The 22,569-nt window shown below is 39.7% G+C and overlaps 1 protein-coding gene across 8 annotated transcripts in view; it reads right to left on the bottom strand.

Annotated features, from left to right (window-relative positions):
* CEP78 (centrosomal protein 78) overlaps positions 1 to 22,569 on the bottom strand; it is a 56,167-nt gene that overhangs the window by 8,162 nt on the left and 25,436 nt on the right. For 4 of the 8 annotated variants that reach the window (XM_057547792.1, XM_057547787.1, XM_057547790.1 and 1 more), the window contains 5 exons: positions 20,554 to 20,631; positions 19,170 to 19,336; positions 18,145 to 18,316; positions 17,775 to 17,822; positions 16,593 to 17,225 (listed from right to left, as the gene is read on the bottom strand). In XM_057547792.1, the coding sequence (XP_057403775.1) occupies positions 16,662 to 17,225; positions 17,775 to 17,822; positions 18,145 to 18,316; positions 19,170 to 19,336; positions 20,554 to 20,631 (1,029 nt within the window). In that variant the 3' untranslated portion in view covers positions 16,593 to 16,661. Of the gene's footprint in view, positions 1 to 1,946; positions 2,134 to 7,895; positions 12,248 to 16,592; positions 17,226 to 17,774; positions 17,823 to 18,144; positions 18,317 to 19,169; positions 19,337 to 20,553; positions 20,632 to 22,569 lie in introns of those variants that run through there. The other 4 variants (XR_009008546.1, XM_057547791.1, XM_057547788.1 and 1 more) reach the window with 4 other exon arrangements.

Raw genomic sequence — 22,569 nt, 5'->3', positions numbered from 1 at the left:
AATACTGAAGTGAGGGGGGCCTAGTTCAACCCCAAAAGGGGGTGCTCTTGGCAGAAGAAAGGCTGAGGGCTGGGAAGGCAAACATGACATTTCCTCCTCAGCTTCCCCCTCCTTTGCACAACTGGGCCTGGTGACCTCACCCCAACTCGTGTCAGTGACCAGAATCCTGACACGTTCTGCTGATGTGCCCGGTCCTCCAGACATTCCGGTTCATCACTGTGCAGGCAGACTCCTTAGAGTGAGATACTAGCCCAGCAGAAATCCAAGTTTCAACAGAAAAATCAATAAATAACATTATATTCTGAACCAAAGTTCTAAGTCATATTCCAAAAGAAAGACGTTTTTATTTTTAAATCACTAAGTCCTTATTGCTGCAAATTGCACACGAACTTAAACGGCTAAACTCAGAAGACCATACATCATTGGAAAATATTTATCACAGGCAAGGACACTTTATTTATCCCAGAGCTTCGGCAAAAAAAAATCTGTCTTTCCTGCACTCCCTGTCATTTCAGATTGAACTTCTGAGATTTATTAGTTTTATTCTTCTCCATTCTTCTCAAAAAGAAGAGAAATTTCACCCTTTCCTTTTGACTAGTTAAAAAAACTACAGAATTGTTTGTTCTGCAAAAATCTCAAAGACTCTTCAGTTCCATGTATGAATTTCTGTGCCACAGGTATTCCTCAGTCACAGGATTCCAGAGCTTTCCAATGGCTCACTAGTTTCAAATGATAAGAAGGCCAGGAGCAGCAGACTCTTCCCTCCATGTGAGCGGAGGCTCAGATGTCCTGAGCTGACTCTGCCGGTGGTCACAATTGATTGCTGTAAGAGTTATCCCCAGACCCAAGGGGCGTTCATCAAAAATCTCTTACAGGATTTTAAGGTGAAATACATATAACAAAAATTTACCATCTTAACCATTTTTAAATGTACAGATCAATAATGTTAAGTACATGCACGTTGTTGTGCAATCTCCAGAACTCTCTTCATCCCACAGAACTGAAATTCCACACCCATTAAACAATTCCCCAGTCCTCCCTTCCCCCAGCCCCTGGCAGCCACCTTTCTGCTTTCTGTCTCTATGACTATGACTACTCCAGGTGCTTCATATAAGTACAATAACACAGTATTTGTCTTTTTGTGGCTGGCTATTTCACTTAGCATAGTGTCCTCAAGGTTCCTTTTGAGACTCCCTTCTTTAGCATATGTTGTAGCTTATGTCAGAACTTCCTTTCTCTTGAAGGCTGAAGAATATTCCATCGTATGTACATACCACATTTTGTCTACCCATTCATCAGTCAAGAGACACTTGGGTTGCTTCCACCTTTTGGCCATTGCGAATAATGCTGCTATGAATATGGGTGTACAGATACCTCCTTGAGATCCTGCTTTCAATTCCTTTGGGTATGTACCCAGAAGTGGAATTGCTGGATCATATGGTAATTCTATTTTTAAGTTTTTTGAGGAACCGTCATACTATTTTCCATAGCGCCTACCGCATTTTACATTCCCATCAATAGTGCACAAGGATTCTAATTTCTCCACATCCTTGCCAATGACTGTTACTTTCATTTTTTGTTTTTTGTTTTATAGTAGCCATCCTAATGGGTGTGATTTGGTTTCCCCAGGATTTTTAACTGGAACTAAGGAAGTCAGTCTCTTCCCATGACAGAAGCTATGGAGGTGAGACTCTTAATTGTCATGTTTCTTGACATGTGAAGGAAGACAGCCTGTGTTGAGTTTTTAGGGCACTGATTAATCCTACCCCTTTCCCCTCCAAAGTTTGGAACCCAATTGAAATCTATTCACAGAAGCCAAATAGACTCCAATAAGGATCAAAATAGCAGTGCCAGTACTTTTCAAGGAGGACTGGAGACTACGACTGAAAGCCAAGTCCAGACCTGTCTTCCCATTCCTCTTCCCCCACCTAATGGAACTGACTTACCGGCAATGGCAGGCCTGCTCTGCCCACCTTGCGAGAGAGGAAGAGAAGGCCCGGTGGGTTTACTGCACAGAAACGCTGCATGCTGCCTAGGGACAGGCAGGGTCCGCAAGAGAACCAGAGGAGGTGCCATGCTTGTGTAACCACCCCTTTGCCGATCTCATCAGCCAGAATAAGCCACTCCTTCATCCTGGAAGCAAAAAGGGAGTCTGAAAAGAAGAATGGAAGCGTAGCCCCCAGAAGCTCTGAGAAGACGTACGCTCATCTTTGTGGGCTTCGGCAGACACACGAAGGGAGGAGGGAATGTCCCCCCCTCCCCTGCCTCCCCAGCAGTTCTAACATTGGGGTGTGCTTGTTTTTAACATCTTTATTGGAGTATAATCGCTTTACAATGGTGTGTTAGTTTCTGCTGTATAACAAAGTGAATCAGCTATACATATACATACATCCCCATATCTCCTCCCTCTTGTGTCTCCCTCCCTATCCCACCCCTCTAGGTGGTCACAAAGCACCGAGCTGATCTCCCTGTGCTATGCAGCTGCTTCCCACTAGCTATCTATTTTACATTTGCGAGTGTATATATGTCCATGCCACTCTCTCACTTTGTTCCAGCTTCCCCTTCCCCCTCCCCGTGTCCTCAAGTCCATTCTCTACATCTGCATCTTTATTCCTGTCCTGCTCCTAGGTTCTTTGGAACCTTTTTTTTTTTTTTTTAGATTCCATATGTATGTGTTAGCATACGGTATTTAACATTTGGATTTCTTAACAAGTAGGACTCAGCACTGCACAAATGCAGCTGTTCTTCCTGCGAAAGGATGCTGAGTGCATGGCAGCAGGGCTGCTCACCCCTTGTGAGGCTGCTCCCTGACGTCATCATGACTTCTTTGTGAATCCTCCCGAGGTCAGCTATGCGACCTGAAGGCTCTGAAGTGGGTCTGCACAAAACACCAATTAAATTTACTCGAGGCTATCCATGGCCTAGCCTGAAAATTCACTCCCTAATCTGTCTTCCATTTCACATTCTCCCAGGGAGGACATTCAATAGAGCTCACTGGAGATTATGCAAGGAACTCAAATGAAGTCATGAAACAACTCCAAATAATAAAGGCCAGCAATATTAAAATGTCCTGATTTGAACTATATGAAATGCCTCACATTATTAAATTCTCAGGAAGGAATTAAAGTCCCCCCAAAATAAATATCCTTTCTCTTGAAGGTTGAGCTCTAGAGAAATTAAAAGTCCACAATTATTTCCTGCCAATTCCTTTCTGGTTCAGGGTCAGTCAGAGGGTCTCATTCAGTGATGGCGGTAGAGTCTGGCTCCTTCCACAGCTGCTTCCACTGCAGAACCATCTTGGCTTCAGGCTCTCCAGGCTGTCACTCCCTTGGCCCGTTGTCTGGAGTGCATGACTTATCAACTTAAGCTCCACTGGGAGAAACCCACTCTCATGGGGTCCGTCCTGCTGCCATGGGGCCCTCTCCTTGTCTGGTGGACGTCCAAGGCAGGCTGAGGCCTGTGTGCCACGGTGGCAGCTCTCCTCAGAAGCTGCTTCTCCTCAAAACCATCAAGAGGAGACCCACTGCAAACAGGCACCTCTGCCTGCTTGGAGGTAAGACTTGCCCAGCTCTAGCAAGCACCTTGCCTCTCCCACATGGGACTCTGCAGTCCCTGAAGAAATGAAGCTGTTTCTAACTTCTCCAAGAAGGGAGGCCTGTGATGTGAAGAGCAGCCTGCAGGACCGGAGCAGCAACGGAAGCTATCAGAGACTTAGAAGGCCAACGACCTGCAAGACCAAGGCTGTCTAACCCAAGGCCAGAGGCATTTGACTCTCCTTCAAGGGAGAATGTGGGAGATGGAGAAATAGTTAGGTAAGAGGCATCTTTTCATTCTAGATAAGAATTACGGGTTTCAAGTCGACCAGACATGGAGAAACCCTAAATGATTACAATGTCTCTGTAAGCTGTGGAGGAGTTTTACCTCAGGTTAGTGGAAAGTTCAATCCCTGTCCTCTTTGAAAAAGGAAATACTCAAAAGGCACGGACAACTGAGAGTCTTAGGCCTGATGCTTTAACCTAAAGTTAAAGGTTAACCTCCAGAGGATAAACAACAAGGTCCTACTGTATAGCACAGGGAACTATATTCAATATCCTGTGATAAACCATAATGGAAAAGAATATGAAAATGAATATATATATATATATGTATAACTGAATCACTTTGCTGTACAGCAGAAATTAATGCAATGTAAATCAACTATACATCAATAAAATTTTTTAAAGAGATTTTGTCAAGTTTTGTTTTCTGTTTTCCTTTTTTTTCTTAAGAGAGAAAAACTTCCTCTACATTTCAAGGACTTTGAGGACTATCTTTCTAAGACATTAAATAACCCAACTAATCCTCACTGATCTCTCAGGAACAAAGTTAATAATTATTTGGTCTAATAGGTATCCTTACCTACTTCTAAACTGCTTGGTTTCTTGTTGTTGTTTTTTGAATTCACACTGGTCTGAAACTTACAAACTGTACGAAGAGAGCACGGGCATTCGGTCAAGCCCTTTCAACCCTGTAGCACATGACGTGCCTGCGAGCAGCCAGCCACCCATGCCAAGCGGCTGCCTGAAGTCACAGGGCACTTGTCCTCTTGTTTTTGAAAACTCTTTGACCAAATGATATTTTAGACTTCTCCTGTAGATGTGTCAATTTGAAAACTGAAGCTTTCAGTATAACAAAAGGGTTTTTAAAAGGGGAATCTAACGTAAATTACCTTAAGACTGCTGGGAGTTAAAGAGCTCAAGAAAGCTGGGCTTTGGAAGTAATAATGCACAAATGGAGAAGGACTTTCAGCCATAAAATAACAAAGCAAATGGGGGAAAGACTTGGGTTCCCTGTGCAGCAGTTTTGTCAGCAACAGACACAGCAAATGTTTGAGGCCCTCTAGCCAGTGTTTTCAAACTGTAGGACATGATCCATTAGTGAGTGGATTGTGAAACCCACTCTGCAGGTTGCAAACACGACTCTCTTTAAAGGAATGCAGTAGAAAAGAACACATGAGAGTGAGTCACTAGAAGTACAGTAAGAACCGTCTGGTGAAATTTTCCATGCATTATATGTGCTCACAGGTAGGTGTGGGCCAGGACAATTACCTTTCCTTTTGCATAAAATCCAATTTTTACTCTGGGTTGTGGCTTTTAAAAAAAAGTTCGAATACACTGTTACGTAGGAACACCTCAGGGGTCCAAAGCTCTGAGAGGAGGTTACACAGTAAAGCTCATTTTCTACAGAGATATTAGGAAAGACACATTTTGAAAAATAAGTGGACATAGGACATACGGTATCAGAGATTATATATTTGCATTTTCCAAGTTTTCTGTGATAATGAAAATTACTTGTCATCCATAAAAATATGCTTATTTTAAAAACCCAAATAACCTAGAAGTAAATGAAGTAAATTATGTAAAGCCCCCTTTCATTCCTTCTCTCCCAATCCTAGTGCCTTGGGCACAGGAAACCGTCAACATCTTGATATGCGTTACTACAGACTTTTTTCTAGGCATGCATAGACACACACATGCCATATATATGTAAACAGGTTCGTAACCATATAAATGTAAACAGGAGTGTGCGATTCAGTATTATTGTGCAACTTGTTTTTCATATCACTATGTCTTAGGAATATTTTCATGTCCACAATATAGAGCTGTTTTTATCTGCTGCAGAATATTGCATGGTAGAAGTTGGTATGTAATGTTTCAACAATTTCTTCATTTATGTACAATCATGTTGTTTCAAACTTTTTATTATTTCAAAAAATGTTTCGATACACATGCTTATACCTGACTCCTAGGACTTGCGTGAAGATTTCTTCAGGTTGGATGCCTACAGTCAGAGCTGTTAAACCAGAGGCTAGACACCTTTTAAGTATTGATATACACTGACAAATTGTCCACCTGAAAAGCTACATGGATTTATACTTTCTCCAACAATGACAGAGTGCTCATCATGTCCAGCACTAGTTATTACCAATCCTTTCATAGCTGCCTTTTCAAGGGACAGGGAAATGGTATTCATTTTAATTTTTGACTGCTTATGAAGTTGAAAGTTTATACGTTTGTTTATATTTCTTCTTTATAAAAATATCTTTATATCTTTTGTTCATCTTTTGTTTGGTTTCTAGGTGCTTTTATATTAAGGATCTTTAACTTTGTTATATTTCACATAATCCCCCAATCTTTTGTCTATTTATAGTTGTGTACAGAAGTTTTTTTTTTTTAAGGTAATCAAATCTATCAGTTTCTTTTTTTCTCTTTCATGGATATTGGGCTTTGTGTCTTGATTAGGAAGGCCTTCGTCACCCATTTATTAGAGATTTTTTCCAATATTTCCTTCTTTTTTTAATATTTCCATGTTTAATTCACCTGGATTTCATTTCTGGTCCATGGTATGAAAGCAGAAAATGTTTTCCAAGTAGTAAATAATCTCAACATCATTTACTGAATAGTTCAACTCTTCCCTACTTATTTATAATGCCATTTCCAAATATTAAATCCCCATATGTATATACACTGCTCTGTTCCTGGATTCTCTGCTCTGTGCCTTTAACCTATTTGATTACTCCTGTGCTTATAGTGCACTGTTTCATTTACTCTGGCTCCATGGATTGCTTTGATAGCAAAAATTGTTTTGTGCGTTGTCTTGTAGATGATCTTTATAATTATATTGTTATAGCCATTTAAAAACCTTGCTATGATTATATGAAATTGCTTTGAATTTATGTTACTTTGATAGAACTGACATTTTTTATGTTGGGTTTTCTCATACAGAAATGTGGCATGCCTCTCCATTTTGGGGGTTTCCTTTTATACCGTTCAGTATAGATTTTTAAAATTCACATAGGCCTTGGATTTCTGCTGACCTTTTCTAGAGAATGCATTCTTTTCCACCATGCATTTCCTAATTGGTTAGCGCCAGTGTATACAGAAGCTTGCTTTATTTATTTATTTATGGCTGTGTTGGGTCTTCGTTTCTGTGCGAGGGCTTTCTCCAGTTGCGGCAAGTGGGGGCCACTCTTCATCGCGGTGCGCGGGCCTCTCACTATCGCGGCCTCTCTTGTTGCGGAGCACAGGCTCCAGACGCGCAGGCTCAGTAATTGTGGCTCACGGGCCTAGTTGCTCCGTGGCATGTGGGATTCTCCCAGACCAGGGCTCGAACCCGTGTCCCCTGCATTGGCAGGCAGACTCTCAACCACTGCGCCACCAGGGAAGCCCCAGAAGCTTTTGATATTGTGGTGTTGGTGGTGTGCCCTGCCTCTTTAACAAGCTTTCTCATTCGTTGCAACAGCATGCCAGTAGGTAACTACAAGGTTTCTTTTTGTCCAAAAAAACTTCTTTACAATCATAGTTGTCTCACTTTCCATCGAGTTTACTTTTTAGACTATTTTTGTCTTCTTTCTGAGTCAGCAAGATGGGATGCTAAGAATGTTTCCTTCTACTTCTAGATTGTTGAGTATCAGAGGATGTTGAATTTATCAAATGCTTTTTTTAGCATTGGATATGGTATTCTTTAATCTGTTAATTTAGTGAGCCACAGTGATTCTGCACTTCTGTTGAGACTGGCCTATACTTTTCCTTGTTTTATTTGTGCAGTTTTGGTATCAGGATTATGCTAACCACATGGAACGAATTAGGAAGTTTTATGTCTTTTTTTCTACCTTCTGCAATGGTTTACAAATAAATGTGTTCCTTAAAGATGTGCCAAGTAGTATTTGCCTTTTAAAAAGAAGTTTCAGGGGCTTCCCTGGTGGCGCAGTGGTTAAGAATCCACCTGCCAATGCAGGGGACACGGGTTAAATTCCTGTTCCGAGAAGGTCCCACATGCCACAGAGCAACTAAGCCTGTGAGCCACAACTACTGAGCCTGCGCTCTAGAGCCCACGAGCCACAACTACTGAGCCCGTGTGCTGCAACTACTGAAGCCTGCGAGCCTAGAGCCCGTGCTCCACAACAAGAGAAGCCACCGCAATGAGAAGCCCGCACACCACAAAGAAGAGTAGCCCCTGCTCACTGCAACTAGAGAAAGCCTGAGCGCAGCAACAAAGACCCAACACAGTGAAAAATAAATAAATAAAATAAAATTATATTTAAAAAAAAGTTTCATACTGCTCTTTCAATTTCTCCTAAGATGTTTGGTCTATTTACATTTTCTATCTTTTGCCAATTTTTAGAATCTCTATTTTTTTTAAGTTATCGCATTTCATCTAGTCTTTCAAAATTACTGGAATGAAGTTATACGACCATATCAGGAGTAAATTATAAATAGTACTCCCTTGTAATTAAAAAGTCTATTTGTAGGTATCTTTCTAAAAATTATTCCTAATGCTAGCTATTTTTGTCATATTTTCCAAAGGTTTGCCTTTTATTGGTTTTGATTTTTAAAACCTTTTAGTTTCATTGATCAAAATTTTTTGGCAATTTTATTAATTTCTGATTTTAACATTTAAAATTCCTCATGTCTTTCTTCTAGTTTATCATTTTTTCTAGCTTCTAAAGTTAAATTGTTATTTCACCTATTTTCAGTTTTCTTACTCCCTGAAAAATGAAATCTACAAAATCTCCTCTAACTCCTGATTTGGCAGAATCCTGTAGGTTTTGAGAAGTGGTTTTTTACTAATTCTAAATAGTTTGTAATTTGTTCTGAATTCCCCTATAAATGAGTTATTTAAAAGGTAATTTAAAAATTTCCAAGTGGACAAGCCTTTTGTTATTAGTTTTATATCATGAAAGAGAACAGGTCTGCATTCTGTACTTTTTTACCCTTACATGAATCCCTTTTATAAACAGTTCATAAGTTTTCCAAGAGAACGTTTTGTATTCCTAATGGATAGAAAATATAAAGAATGCTTTGAATTCATGATGGATACAAAATATTTATGTATCTTCCCTCTCCTAACCTACTGATGGGAGGGGGGTGGGCCTGAGATTTTTGTTTTACAATTATTATACAGTAAAAATGATGTTTTTTAGGGGGGTACAGTTCCCTTACATTAAGTATGGATTCATGTTACCAACACAAGCAGAACAAGGAGCAGCCCATCACTGAAAGAAACTCCCTTGCACAGCCTCTCTGTATTCAAACCTTCCCACCCCAACCCCTGACAGCCACTCATCTAGTCTCTTAGCACCACAGTTTTGCCTTTTCAAGAGTATTATATAAACAGGACTTCCCTGGTGGCCCAGTGGTTAAGAATCCGCCTCCCAGTGCAGGGGACGTGGGTTCAATCCCTGGTCGGGGAACTAAGCTCTCACATGCTGTGGGGCAACTAAGCCCGTGCACCACAACTAAACTAGAGCGCCCGTGTGCTGCAAACTACAGAGCCCACGTGCTCTGAAGCCAGCACGCCTCAACAAAGATCCCGCATCCCGCAACTAAGCCCCGATGCAGCTGAAAAAAGAGAATATTATATAAATGGAATCATGAAGTATGTATCTTTTGAGATTATATCAAGATGTAACCTTTTGGCTTCTTTCACTTAGCATATGACTTTCAGATTCATCCAAGTTGACATATGTATTAATAATTTATTCTTTTTTATTGCTGAGTAGTATTCCATTGTGTGGACACACCATCATTTGTTTATCCATCCACCTTTTGGAAGACATTTTGATGATTATGAATACAGCTGCTATAAACACCATGTACATGTTTTTTTTTTAAATTTTATTTATTTATTTATTTATTTACTTATGGCTGTGTTGGGTCTTCGTTTCTGTGCGAGGGCTTTCTCCAATTGCGGCAAGAGGGGGCCACTCCTCATCGCGGTGCACGGGCCTCTCACTATCACAGCCTCTCTTGTTGCAGAGCACAGGCTCCAGACGCACAGGCTCAGCAATTGTGGCTCACGGGCCTCATCGCTCCACGGCATGTGGGATCTTCCAAGACCGAGGCTCAAACCCGTGTCCCCTGCATCGGCAGGTAGATTCTCAACCACTGCACCACCAGGGAAGCCCCATGTACATGTTTTTACGTGAGCGTAAGTTTTCATGTAACTTGTGAAGCTGCTGGTGTATTTGTTTAAAGACACTGCCAATCTGTTTTGAGGGACTCCATCATTTTGTGTTTCCACCAGAATTTCAGTTACTTTGCATCCTCACCAGCCCTTGGTTCTATCAGTATTTTCTTATTTAGTGAGTAGTAGCAGATCCACTGATTTGGAAGAGAGATGTGTTAAAGTCTCTCTCATAATTGGTTTGCTCACTTTTCCTTGTATTTCTATTTTTGCTCTATACAGTTTGAAACTGAGTTTTTAGATTGCAGATCCGATTTCAAATAATCTTTCTGCAAAACTATACTTTTTATCAGCTGAAATGTTTTTACTTTCTCCCACTTAATGGTTTTCATCTTGAGTCCTACTTATTCTGTTTATTCTGAGGTTAACATAGTCACATACACTTTTGTTAGCATCCGCCTGGTATGCTCGTTTACTTCTTTAAAATCTATGAAATTCTTTTAGATTTTTTTTTGCAAATAGCACATAGTTGGATTGTTTTTTTACTCAAGCTTAAGGAATTCCAGAATTTAACTTACATTTATTGTGAGAACAGCATTTGGTCTTGCTACCGTCTGTATGTGTGTGTTTGTGTGTGTTCGTATTTATCTTGCTTTCTTCCTTCCTGCCTTTTCTTGGATTTTTAAATTCCATCCCCCCTTTCCTGGTGGTTTGGGGGCTATTAAAGTTGTTGACGTATATTTGCTTCTCTCTCTCCTTGTCTTGGCACACAGTAAGTCTGTACTTCCCTGCTCAGTTGAATTCAGCTGTGGCCATGTGATTTTCTTTGGCCAATGAAATGTGAGAAGTGACATGCGTCACTTAAAGCAGAAGCTTTAAGTCAGGGTATGTTGCATCACAATCTATTTTTGCTTGGTATTGTAACAAGCAATGTTCCAAATAGTGATGCTTTGTCAGCTGGCTCCCAGGTTGAGGGGGATATGGAGTAGGGCTTCTAGCCAATCTGCCAAAGACATACAGAATGAGCACAAATAAACCAATGTTGCTTTAAGTCACTAAGATTTCAGGCTTGTTGCTGAAGTATCGTCACATAACCTATCCTTACTGATATGCCTTTCACTTCAAATATACTTAAACATATTTTTCTATCAACACATAGAGGTAAACACCATATTCTTGCCTTGAATAAGACGAGATCCTGAACACTGTTCCACTTTCTATATCCTGCCCTGCCTCCATTCATGTTAAAGCCTAGCATTTTAGCTCACTTCAGTTTCACATATGCATAATATTTACTTAGATTTTTCCTAATTATAAGCATCCATGGTGACTATAAAGGGGAAAGACAGATCACATGGCATCACCAGTTCCTTTGATTTAAAATCTTCCATGGATTCATTGCTCATACTGATATCTGCATTGTCTCATACAACAAATATTTGTGCACTTACTGTATGCCAATTCCCATGTTCTTCTAGGAGTCTCACTTCTTTTTCATAACTTTTATGTTTCATCCCTTTGCAATGCATATTGAGGGTATCTCTCAATCAGATCTTCCATTTCATGAATTGAAGCTTCAACTGAATCTATTCTGCTATCTAGTCCATCTTCTGAGTGTTCTATTTTCACAATCGTATTTTTAATTTCCAAAAACTAAATATCTTTTTCCTAGCATCCTATTCTTTATGGATGCAACATCCCCATGACTCTTTGAAGATCCTAATTGTATTAATTTTTAAACTTCTTCTGTTTCTTCTAGTAACTACTTTCTTGAACAGGTTAATTTGTTTTAATTTGGTGTCTCCTTTTATGTTAGTGGTTTTCTTCAAATTTGATGATTCTTGGCATATTTATAGATGAGGGCCTAAGACTAAGGTTTGAAGTGACTTTCCTCAGCCAAATGAGAATTCTGGTTCACTTTCAATGAATACAAATTCTGATTACAGGCACTCTGGTGATTATAAAGGGAGTGGCAGGTCACCGTAACCGGAAGTGTGGCAGCTTATCTTCAGTTCCTGCTTGTAGTCATTTTGGATAATGCCCTTGTTCTCCAATCCCAGTGTGTCCTGTGTCAGGACCCCCACTTCAGAGAGCTGCTTTCCTAGCCTGAGCTTGATGGCAAACTCCATAATTAGGTACTCCATAAAGCGGTAAGTGGAACGGCTTAGCTGTTCCACTCTTCAATTAACTCCTCTTTCAATAATCTGCTCTTTATCTTCTAGGAAGTCCACATTGTTCATTTTCTGGTTCTGCTATTAATTTATTTTTGTTTTAATATTTCTCCAGTCATTTCAATGGGATTCTGGAAGAGTAAAAGAATGTGTTCAGTGATCCATGTTAAACCAGAAGTTCTCGTATGTAGTTTATAATCAGAATCTTCTAAAAAATTAACCATCTTGCTGATCTTCTGAAAATCCAGTGTTACTATTTTGAGATTAGGGATTATTTTGTAAATATCCATTTGAAATTACACTGATTCCTGGACATAGTATTGGGCATGCATACAACAGTAATTTTTGACCAAAAGTAATTATGGTAGATTTAGGGCAAGATGACAAGCTCTTTGCTACTGTATCACATCTGACACTGTTTAAAAAAAAAACCAGAATTCCTGTTTGCATAGATTGCATATGCTCTGGTAAACACTCAGCAAAGGTACACAGTAATTTCTCAGTAAAGGTACATGCTCATAAACTCTAACCCAAATGAAAATATTTAATTTCAATTAAGTGACATTGCTTTAGGTTTAGTATTGAAAGTTTAATGAAGTACTAAAATTGTACATATTAAGCAGCAAAGTATCCATATTTATCATTTTTAATGGTACCACCTCAAATGATCAATGAAACATGTAAATATGAAAGAATTTTAAAACTATAATTATGTATGTGTATATATGTCTCTGAAAAATCTGTGTGAAAGAAAACTGAGGCTATCAGTATAAACTCATTAAACTTCTATCTCTTCTTACCTTTATTTCCTCCCAAACTTACCAGTATCCATCCAACTCGAAGGATACAAGTGATTTTTATATATTGTGCAAGGTTTTTTTCTTATCCATATTTCCATGTTTCCCCAATTCTCTAAATTACTTATCTACATCTTCAGGATCTCCTTTATTGGTTTCCTCATTTCAACATATAAAATATAAGTCCTTCTCATTCTAAAAAATTCTTTTTTTGCTAATTATTTTCTCTTTTCATCCAAACTCCTTCAGAGCAGCCTATTCCCACTGTCTTCACTAGCCCCGCCTGGTCCCCACAGGCAGCCCTGGGCCCTCAATTTATTGCAATCTGGCTTTCTTGTCCACCACTTCACTGAACTGCTCTAAGGTCACTTGGGGACCTAACTACCCAAATCCAATGGACACTTACATTCTCTGAAGTATGACACTGTCATCTACTTCCTCCTTCTTGAAACTCTATCACCTCTTTCCTTCCCAGAATTCTTTCTCTGCTTATTACTTAAACTTTGACAGTACCCACAATCCTCTGAAACCTCATCCATTTTCATGATTTTAATGACTGCTTATATGTGCTGATGACATTCAAATTTTTATCTTTCCATGTCTTCACATGTATGTCCAGTTATCTACCAGTTTATCTCCTGAATTCTACAGGTGCTTTAAAATTCAACATGTCCAGAACTAAAGTCTTTTCCCCAATTCAGTCCTTTATTCCCTATTTCCAAACTCAGTGATACCACCACCCAACCTTAGTCACACAGATGGGGGTCCAGCCTCCGCCTCCTACATCTTCCTCACTTCCCAAGACCAAGTCTTGCTTGTAATTTTCTAAATAAAATTAGAACTTATTTCCTCCCTTCATCTATACCTTATTTCACACCCCTTTCTTCTTGCTATTACCTGGTCTAGAAGTTACCAAATTGCTGTTTGGTGGAACCAGCTGTTAGACACTTCTATTAAAAAAGGACTCTACAATCAAATAGATTTGAGGATGGCTGTATACCATACGCCTGCTGTGACGATCCAGAATGAACATTAGCCGACAGCAGCCCCGAGAAGCTGCGCAGTAAAGAAACCTGATTACCTTTACTTAAGCCAGGTTCTCCCTTCTGCCGGCCTATAAACCTTTCAGTAGGCACAGGAGAGGAGGTGGCAGCATGTAAGTCCCACTTGAAAATAAAAAACACTGCTTCTCAGAAGAGTGGGGCATAATTGTCTCCAGGCTTCTTCACATTCCTCATCCATACTGACGTCAGTGGTCTAAAATGCCACCTGAGCTTGTCCTTTCCATTCTTAGCTACTTTCTGAGGAAACCAGCTCCACACACATGCTAAGGCTCTTAGTATGCTAAGAGCAGCTAAGACCCGCTCTCCTCCTCCTCGCTGCCTCCTTTAGGGGCGCTTGCCACTGCCTGGTGACACTGCACCGACGCGCCAGAGCCTGCGCCTGTGCCTCCGTGACACACGCCTCGCACACTCACGGCTCTGGACTTCCGCTGTCCTCTCTGCCTCGAGTGCCCTTGCCCTCCACCGGCTGACTCACCAGTTTTTCACGAGTCCTTTAAGACTTAGCTTAGGGACTGCCTCTTTAGATGACTTTTCTTTGCCTCACAGCTCCCCCTCTTCTTCCACAAACACTGACTAAATGCCCTGAATATGCCCGTCATAGCATGTCACGTGCAGGAGGAGACATCTGCTGTGCGTCTTCCCCTCTCACTCCACTGCTAAAGGGCCAACGCTACATCTTGGTCATTGTTTCACTCCTCTAACACTCAATCTATGACTAATGAACTAACTAGTACTGTAGTAGCCCTCTTAGTAACAATCAGGCAGGACCTTCTAGAAGAAATCTGACACTCCAGATTTTCTCTGATCTCACCTTTCAGTCTGGTTGAACTAAAGACTTATCTGTGCATGTTTACCAGGGAGACATAATTTAATCCAGAGATGTGTCATCACATACTCTTACATACTCTGCCGTTTAAAAATTCTGCTCAGATGGGGGAAGGAGACAGGTATGCTTTCTGATAGCCCCACTCTTTTGCACTTCTAGTGCTCACTGGCTTCTCTCTCGGTGTCTTCCTTAAACCCTTCCTCTCTTAACAAGGAAACAGGATAACAAAGTAATTAAGAGCCTGGGTTCTGCCTATCTGTGAAACAGAAACAGAACCAGGGACATAGAGAATAGACTGGTGGTTGCCAAGGGGGAGGGGGTGGGAGAGGGTTGGATTAGGAGTTTGGGATTAGCACATGCAAACTGGTGTATATACAGGATGGATAAACAAAAAGGTTCTACATGGGACTTCCCTGGTGGCGCAGTGGTTAAGAATATGCCTGCCAATACAGGGGACACGGGTTCGAGCCCTGATCCGGGAAGACCCCACATGCCACAGAGCAACTAAGCCCTGGGGGCCACAACTACAGAGCCTGCGCTCTAGAGCCCGCGAGTCACTACTGAAGCCGGCGTGCCACAACTACTGAAGTCCATGCACCTGGAGCCCGTGCTCCACAACAATAGAAGCCACGGCAATGAGAAGCCCGTGCACTGCAACGAAGAGTAGCCCCCGCTCACCGCAACGAGAGAAAGCCCGCACGCAGCAACGAAGACCCAACGCAGCCAAAAATAAAAAATAAATACATTTATTAAAAAAAAAGTGAATGCATTTTAAAAAACCAGAAAGGTCCTACTGTATAGCACAGGGAACTATATTCAATATCCTGTGATAAACCGTAATGGAAAAGAATGTGAAAAAGAATGTATATAAATGTATAACTGAGTCACTTTCCTGTACAGCAGTGATTAACACAACACTGTAATTCAACTGTACGTCAATAAAAACTAAAATTTTAAAAAATTGTCCCAAAAATAATCACATAAGGGGGACTTCCCTGGTGGTCCAGCGGTTAAGACTTCGCCTTCCAATGCAGGGGGTGAGGGTTCGATCCCTGGTCGGGGAGCTAAGATCCCACATGCCTCGCAGCCAAAAAACCAAAACATAAAACAGAAGCAATACTGTAACAAATTCAATAAAGACTTTAAAAATGGTCGACATCAAAAAAAAATCTTTTTAAAAAAAATCACATAAATCAGAAACAAATGAAACATAATAAAGTCCATACATTAAAAAAAAAGAGCATGGGTTGTGGTCAAATCCCAGCTAACCACTTACTTATAGCTGTGTAATTTTGGGCAGCTCACATAATGTCTCCTCAGACTCCTCATCTATAAAATGGGGATGGTAATAGTTCCCTACCTCATAGCGTTGCTGTAATCCATAAACACGGTTAAGTACCTCGGTAAATGTTTGATGCTCTCTGGTTATTGTGAATTAAAATACATTAATGGCTTCTGGTCATATGATTTATAATAGTTTGACATTTAGCCAAATGGTAAAACTATTCCATTTATTATTCCCATCTCTTTTTACCCCTTACCCTGCTTTGTTGTTTATGTTTTCTCCCACCAGAGTGTTAGTTCCAGGAGAGTAAAGGCTTTTTTTTGTTCACTGCTGAAAGCAATAGCACCCAGAAAAGTACTGTACATATGAAGCCCTCAGTAAACACTAGCTGAGGAATGGTGCAAAGTGTCACAAGGAAAAATACACCAAAACTTTCATTATAATAAAAAAGTATAGATAAATTTTTCTCTAATGGCCTCCAGTCAAGTATTTTAAAACACCATGTGCTATACTAAAAACATAAGTAATTTATTAAAATTTGAAGGCAAAAACATAATTTTAAAAGATTTAGACTTATGTTAGGCGTGATAGAGTATGGATGCTTTCTTGAAATTCAAAATCAGATCCAAGAGTATCACTTTCAGAATGTTCTAGTAGACTGAGTTTACTTTTAGTTGTCTTTGATGAAACAGTCACTATTCTACTCTCTTTCTTAACAGAAATGTGTTTTTTCGAAGACTCACTTTTAATTGGTTTATTAACCAAAGAATTATTTTGCCCAATTCCTTGGCTTTTCTGCTTTACAGGTGAGTCAGAGCAGGAATGCAGGTCCTCCCCAGGTTGTTTCTTAGCAGAGTATTTTTTGGTATATTCACCTGCTTTGGTCATTTTCTCTGAAGAAGACCTGCTATTTCTAGATAATTCCTCTTCTTTTCTTTGACTTCCAGTTCCAGAAATGACATCTACTGAAGGAGGACATGTTCTAGCAATGAAATCTTCAAAAGACTCCTGTCGCTGCTCTGTGACTGTAAACCCCAGGTTATCTTTGGAAGTTTCTAAGGCCTCCTGAGTAGAGACTGGGACCTGGAAGGAGTCGAGAGACAAAGGAATCCTAGCATCACCTGTAATTTTCTGAAACTGGAAGGAAAAACAAAAGACAAGACAAAAATTCAGTGATGAACAAAGCCAACCATCAAAAAGTAGAGTTCAAGACTTCAATGTTACTCTGCGATATTATTATTAAGATAGTCAATTGATTATTCAGAAGATTTCAGAGCCAGTTTCTTTCTAATTATATCTTGCCAAGTAATTCTCAACTTAACCTAGATATATCCAAGACTATGTCCGCTACATTTTCAGACTTTGGTGATTGGGGTAGTTATTACCCATTTCCTTTCCCTCGCTAAAAATAAAACCCTATTCTGTAAGAAACTTAATTTCTTTTCTATCCTCCAGGCACATGTAAACAGTATATAGTTTGTGACAAGACTGTGTTCTCAAGCTGTCAGTTCCCAAGACTAGTCTGAGATTGGCTGAGGTGGGCGAAGGGGGCTCCAAGTAAGGCTAGAGGAAAAGCTGACAGGTTTCCCCTCCCATTCCCATGACCAGGTGAGTCACTATAATATGTTACCTATTAGCTATGTCTGGATTACTTATTTTAAAAATTATCTATATCAGTACGTGTACCTTCATTAGTGTTCCTTCATTGTAAGCTGACTGCATACAAATAGAAACCTAGATAAAATATGAATAGAATAGACATTTATACAATTTAAAATCTGGAATATTTTCTCTAATGTTTTCTTTCTTCATTAAGGATAGTTTGCTTTAACTCATAAATTTTCTAAAGAACTTCCAGTTTTCTTATATACAACAATACAGTATCATGAAATGGGCCCACATTTACTAATCTCAGATTTGGAGAGGACTCCACAGTCTTCTAGCTCCCGAGCATGTGAACTATTAGAGACTGACCATTATTATTTTCTCTCTGACTTGGTCATTTCCTTTTTGCTGATCACTCTTAGAATCATTAAGTGCTGTTCTGTCCACTTACTTGGATATTTTGCATTTGTCCTAAGGCATTCTGCTTTGATTCTGATTTTTCTTCTTCAAGTGCCTTCTTTTCTTCTTTAGGTGGACTACTAACAGTAGAATTCATCTGGGGACGACCTAGTAAATGAAAATCTGACTGATCTATACCAGCCATTGTGGCCAGCTGACCAAGCCTGGACCAGAGGAGGAAAGGAGAAAAGATAAGGTTATTATAATCACATAAGAGCAGTTTAGATTTCCCCAGACCTACAATCATGAAATACTTCTAAAATCTTAAAAGCCAACATCCTACCCCTGACTACAAGCCTCTCTCTCCCCCAAATTCTTAGCCCTTTCCAGATTCATCTTCTAGGACACATCCCATCTCCTTACCTATTACCGCTCCATTTTAAACACTGTCTCACTAGCAGCTTCAACATCTACCACACACCTCGTCCACTGCCTGTCACACCTCCATTCCCACACTTCTTTACCACCTTTCCTGCAGTTTCCAAGAATGTGTTTGTTCCTTCCTGCCCAACACCAATTCATTCACTGGCAAAACACCACTCCATCAACTATCAATCTCCACTTCCCTCTTTCAGCAAAATTGCTCCCAGTTGAGAACCACTGACCTATATCTTCCCTGCAGATTAATAGTAATTTTTATGTCTAAGACAAAAATAACTTTAATTTAAACTTATCAAACAAGCAAATAAGTGAAAGATAGGAAAACTCTTATGCATTCCCGAATATTTTCAATGAAAATTGCCTTCAATTTAGTCTTTAGAAAAAACTATACCTACTAATTACTCTGTCTACAGGTTACTCTTCTATAATGGGCTCCCCACTCTACCAAAGCAGGCTCCCTTATTTGCATTTCTTAAAAAATTTAATTCCTCATTTTAAAAAGTCAACTATATTACCTATAATTGCACTAAATTTGGCTAAATATGCCCATGGAAGTGATGAAAACTGCTCCAGTTCCTCAGCAAACTACCATTATAGTCACAAAGAGAAGAACGCCATGAAGAGGAATGAACTAACCCAGCATCTTTAAGGAGATCCAAGAAAGCATGGAACTTCTGAAAAGAATTCTCAATGCTGCCCAAAACACCTTCATCGTCCAGGATCATGCTTGTCAATGAGTGTGCATGAAGGGCTTCAGACAAAGAGAAATTTATATTTCTTAACTGGGCGTTTTCATGTTCCAGCTATAAAAGAAAACTGAAAATGTCTGACATGATTTTTTCTCATTGTCATCAAAAGTAGTCCTCTAGTTTCAAGGAACAAAACTAAAACACTCAAAATGTAATTAATCTGTAATTAACCTAACTCTCCACCAGTAAAGACAGAGACCACATCACATAATAACCAAAACCCACAGGCATGAAACAAAGTTTCTTATATAACACTTAGGTAGTATATAAATAAACCAAAGTTATCATTTTAATAATGATCTTTCACAAAAGATCACATTTCTAACTGGTTAAAATCATATTGGAGCCTCATTCCACATTAGAAAATTACCTGCTTTAAGTTTCCCTTAAATTAGAAAATGAAATATAGAATGTGATTTGGACAAAACATATTACAACTCTGCTGAATGTTAAGAATTAACTTTAGTGAGCAAAATATCTAATGCTTACGTTTAAAAGTGCTAAATCATACCCAACCGAATTTATTAAATGTACAATCACCAATATTTTCTTTGGTTTCTTGAAAATATTCACTGCCGTGCACTCTTCCCCTTCCGCTCATCATCTATGCACTTAAAACCCCCTATAAGCTCAACTCTAGTATTTCTCAGAAAGGCCATTATGTTCATGATGCCCCTTTTGCCTTATATAAGCAGGTGCTCGACATTTATTGAATGAGTGTCTGCCAATCCAATGGATGCACTTTCAAAAATTCCTCTCTACATTCACCCTGTGATAAATTATATTTATATAGAACTTTTTAGATTATGCCCTGCTTTCATGCACATTACCTAATATAATTATCAAAGTATATATTTTTATCTCTCATTGCATTCTTAGAAGTTTTCCAATATCTTAAATTTATTTAAATGATTCACTTTCCTAATTCATTGCCAGGAGAGTCTCATCATGTTTTTATGTTACTGTATATACAGTATATGCACAAAAAGTGCTTTCTTAAATCAAAGAATCATGAACAGAAAATAAGCTAATGTCATATAAAAGCACACACACACACACACACAAAACCAGATTTTCACATTTTTAAAAATATGCTTTCTGGAATATAGATCATATGATCACTAAATACCAGTAAATGCAAAAGTCCATATGATACAACCAATTTGCAACATATTACAGTTTTAAAGTTTACAAACTATGTGTATATGGCTTAAAATCTAATCAAAATAAAACCAAAACACTCTCAAAAGTATAAGAAGAAACATGTTTACCTCACTGACTCGTTTATCAGCCTTAAGTCTTATTACTCTTTCCTCCTTTAACTGCTTTAGGCACTCCTCCAGTTTTTCCTACACAAACAGAGTAAATATTATAATAATTCATAGTATAATATCCAAAAGCCTTTCCAGCTATAGGTCTCATCAGGATTTAGGGGCAGAGCCAGAAGTGAACTCAGATTTTAGTCTGCTACTGGTAATATCATACCATGCTAGTGAAATGAATTATCAAAATATATCAAATTAGCATAGTAAAGATTTATTTAAATTCCACTTTCCAACATAAATTTGTGGCAGCCCACCATACAAGCCATATGCGTATAACATAGTAAGTCAGAAATAAAAGTTCAGACCAAGAAAGAAAAATTCTAGTTTTATTTGTGGGTCTCTTTATAGTAGGAAATCCTATTAATGAACATGCTTAACATACCTGAATTGTGTAATTGCAGATTCAAAAGCATTTTTTTAAAAAGTAATCACTTTTAAACCAATTTACAGTCAAGCACTGTTCCTGGAGTTCTCTGGGCATTAAGTAATCTAATCATCAAAACCGTAAGGGGGGCTTCCCTGGTGGCGCAGTGGTTAAGAATCCGCCTGCCAGTGCAGGGGACAAGGGTTCGAGCCCTGGTCCGGGAAGATCCCACATGCTGCGGAGCAACTAAGCCCGTGTGCCACGACTACTGAGCCTACGCTCTAGAGCCCATGTACCACAACTACTGAGCCCATGTGCCTAGAGCCCGTGATCCACAACAAGAGAAGCCACCGCAGTGAGAAGCCTGTGCACCGCAACAAAGAGTAGCCCCCGCTCGACGCAATTAGAGAAAGCCCGCGAGCAGCCACGAAGACCCAACACAGCCAAAAATAAATAAATTTATTTTAAAAAAACCCCATAAAACCCTACGAGGGAAGAACGATCACTAACTCCATGTTATTTTACAGATGAGGAAAACAGAGGCAGAGAAGTAGAGTAAGTAGAGCAGCACAGCCAAGGTCACACCACTAAGTAGCAGAGCCACACTGGGAACTCAGGAAGCTGGGTGCCATTCCTGTTCACGGAGGTGGTAGTCTTCCCATCACCAAGGTCAATAAAATAAAATGAACACTGATAAACTCTCTTTTGAGTTTTAAGGACTAAGACACTTAGGTCCCTGAAGTGGGGACACTGCTTGCAACAGGCAGAATTCTAAAAGAGCCCCTAAGACTCCTACTTCCTGAAGTACACAAACCTTCCACTCATCCAATCAAACCCTAAATCTAGGTGCTGGAGTGAAGGGATTTTGCAGATGTAACTAAGGTTCAAAATCAGTTGATTTTTTAAGAAAGGGAGATTATTCTAGGTGGATGTGACCTACTCAGGCACCCCATGAAAAGGACCTGAACTCTTCCTAAATTGAAGTACAAAAGGGACAAGAGGGAGACTCTCCATTCCTGGCTCTGAAGAAGTCCAGTGTTGCAGCAGGGAAGGCAAGCGAGAAGCCTCTAGGAGCTGAGACTGTCCCCCGACTGACAGCCAGCAAGGAAATGGGGACCTCTGTCCTGCAACTGCAGAATCTGAATTATGCCAACAAGCCAAAGAAGCTTGGAGGCATTCTTTCCCAGAGCCTCTGGATGTTAACACAGCCAGACTGACATCTTGATTTCAGCTCTGTGACCCACACAAACTATGGTGAACATCCAACGTTTGGGGCTCAATGTCTTACACTTAAATTTCACGTGCTTTAACACTCTCAGGAGGGAACCCACATGTTCCCGTGTGTATCTGAGCAGGAAACCCAGTCACGCTGTGCCTGGACTTCTGACCTACAGAACTGTGAGCTAGTAAAATAGGTATTGTTTTCAGTCAGTAGGTGTGTAGTAAAAGAATTAATATTCTACTCAACCTCCAGGTTCGTGAACAAAATAAATGACTGTCATTGTTTTAAGCCACGGTTTTGGGGTGGTTTCTTATGCAGCGATAAACAAACAGAATACCTATACTTATGAAACTGCTTTGAACAATCACTTTAAGAA

Source organism: Balaenoptera acutorostrata, chromosome 6 (assembly GCF_949987535.1).
Source record: "Balaenoptera acutorostrata chromosome 6, mBalAcu1.1, whole genome shotgun sequence".
NCBI lineage: Eukaryota > Metazoa > Chordata > Mammalia > Artiodactyla > Balaenopteridae > Balaenoptera > Balaenoptera acutorostrata.
The sequence above is the reverse complement of the archived record's forward strand: the minus strand, read 5'-3'. Positions and strand labels throughout refer to the sequence as shown.